We start from the raw sequence: 1,609 nt of genomic DNA, 5'->3' as shown, positions 1-1,609 counted from the left end.
GAGCTGCCTCAAAAACGCACTTTCTCTGTGGCTCATCTACCCCACGGGGTTGCGTGCTTACAGGTGCTTGTCACCTGCACTGGCACTGCCGGGAGCCGGCTCCCCCGCGGTGGGGGGCTTCTGGAGTGGATGGGACTTTAGCTGGGACATACAGGCACTGCATAAGGGAACGGGAAAGCTTCTGTCAGGGTCCAGGGCTCTTGCCAGGAACTTCCCATAAAATTTATATAATAGAATGAAAAGAACTTTATTTAATAAAGTCTTGGTAGGAGGAAGAGCAAGGCGCCTCCTGTGTCTGTTCAGCTTCACTTCCCCCAGGGCACCATCATCAGGAAGCCTCAAGCCCCCTGCACCAAGGTGGGAGCTGACTCCCCCTCACGAGGCCAGCCCTGGGAAGGAGACCGAGGAGGAGCAGAAGCAGCGACTGATGCACCGGGGCACAAGGAGGGCAGGAGAAGTGAGAAGGGGAAGCCACATGTGCCGCAGTAGCACTTTGCCCTCCTGCGACCCAGCCTGCTTGCAGGGGCACTGCCTGCTCTCCCCCTGCCAGGAGAGGTTCCCTCAGGAGAGCACAATCATGGGGGCCATGGGGACAAACTCCAGGGGACAGAGCCCAGCTGTTCACCTGACAGCTTTATTTAGGGTAGGTGAAGGGTAGCTGATTGTAGTGTGCGGTTACATGCTGTGCATCTGGCAGTTGGTCACAGCGGATGCCTCTGCGGGTCCCCAACCATTGCAGACAGCCTCTGGCACCAGTGCTCCCTGCAGTGCTGGATCCACCCCCGTCTCCTTCGAGGCTCCCTCCCGCTGCTGCTCAGGTCCTGCCTTGCCCGCATCTGTTTTGGTCCTAGGGTCCCTCCCTCAGCATGCCTGAGCTCATGGGGGTTCCTCAGCTAGAGCTTGCTCTGGTTTGGCGTTTGCTCCACCCTGATGACTCCTTCCTGTGCACAGGTGACAGCCAGGACCCCATCCCTGCGCCACAGCCGTCCCTGCACCAGTCCGCGGCACCCGCCTGCAGAGAGTGCCTGTCAAACCACAGCCCGCTGCCCCCCAGGATGGGCAGAGCTGCCCTTTGCCACACGGGCCCCTGGGGAATGCGGTGAGGACTCACCAGCCCAAGGGCTCTCGCACTCATACAGCATCCAGTGGTCTGCTCGAAAGGGCACATGGAACCACATGGAATGGTCGAGGGACACTATGAACTTGACATGGTACTGCCGGTGTGGGAGCAGGGCCGTGCCCAGGAAGGCGTAGTCGGAGATGTAGGCGGCCACGCAGCAGTGCACCTTCATGTCAGTCTCTCCTGCAAAGCAACCGGCACTGCCTGTCCCCCGCAGAGCCATGGGACAAGCCTGGGCGTTTAGCGCGAGGCAAAGCCCCAAGAGCTCTGCTTCCCCGAGGGCCAGCTGGTGGCAGAGCTGAGATACTCTTTCAGATCCGCTCCCTTTGCCATGCCCCCCTGGGGAAAGCCTGCCATGGCTGAGCATGGCACACAGGTATAGCTTCATGCTCTGGCACCCAAACCTGCATTTCAGCCTTGAAATCCCCAGGCTCCACCACAGGCTCGGGGGGCAGCCAGCCTCTGAATCACAACCTTCTCAGCCCCCCC

The 1,609-nt window shown here is 60.3% G+C and overlaps 1 protein-coding gene across 1 annotated transcript in view; it reads right to left on the bottom strand.

Annotated features, from left to right (window-relative positions):
* Positions 1 to 865: 865 nt before the first annotated feature.
* The window catches only part of ACOT8 (acyl-CoA thioesterase 8), a 1,494-nt gene continuing 750 nt past the window's right edge, over positions 866 to 1,609 (bottom strand). Inside the window, exons 3-4 of the mRNA XM_010291884.1 lie at positions 1,112 to 1,303; positions 866 to 1,012 (exon numbers count right to left, since the gene is read on the bottom strand). Of these exons, the coding sequence (XP_010290186.1) occupies positions 894 to 1,012; positions 1,112 to 1,303 (311 nt within the window). The 3' untranslated portion in view covers positions 866 to 893. The remainder of the gene's footprint in view (positions 1,013 to 1,111; positions 1,304 to 1,609) is intronic.

This window comes from Phaethon lepturus, unplaced genomic scaffold (genome assembly GCF_000687285.1).
Source record: "Phaethon lepturus isolate BGI_N335 unplaced genomic scaffold, ASM68728v1 scaffold30047, whole genome shotgun sequence".
In the NCBI taxonomy this organism is placed as follows: Eukaryota; Metazoa; Chordata; class Aves; order Phaethontiformes; family Phaethontidae; genus Phaethon; species Phaethon lepturus.
This window is presented reverse-complemented; position numbering and strand designations above follow the sequence as displayed.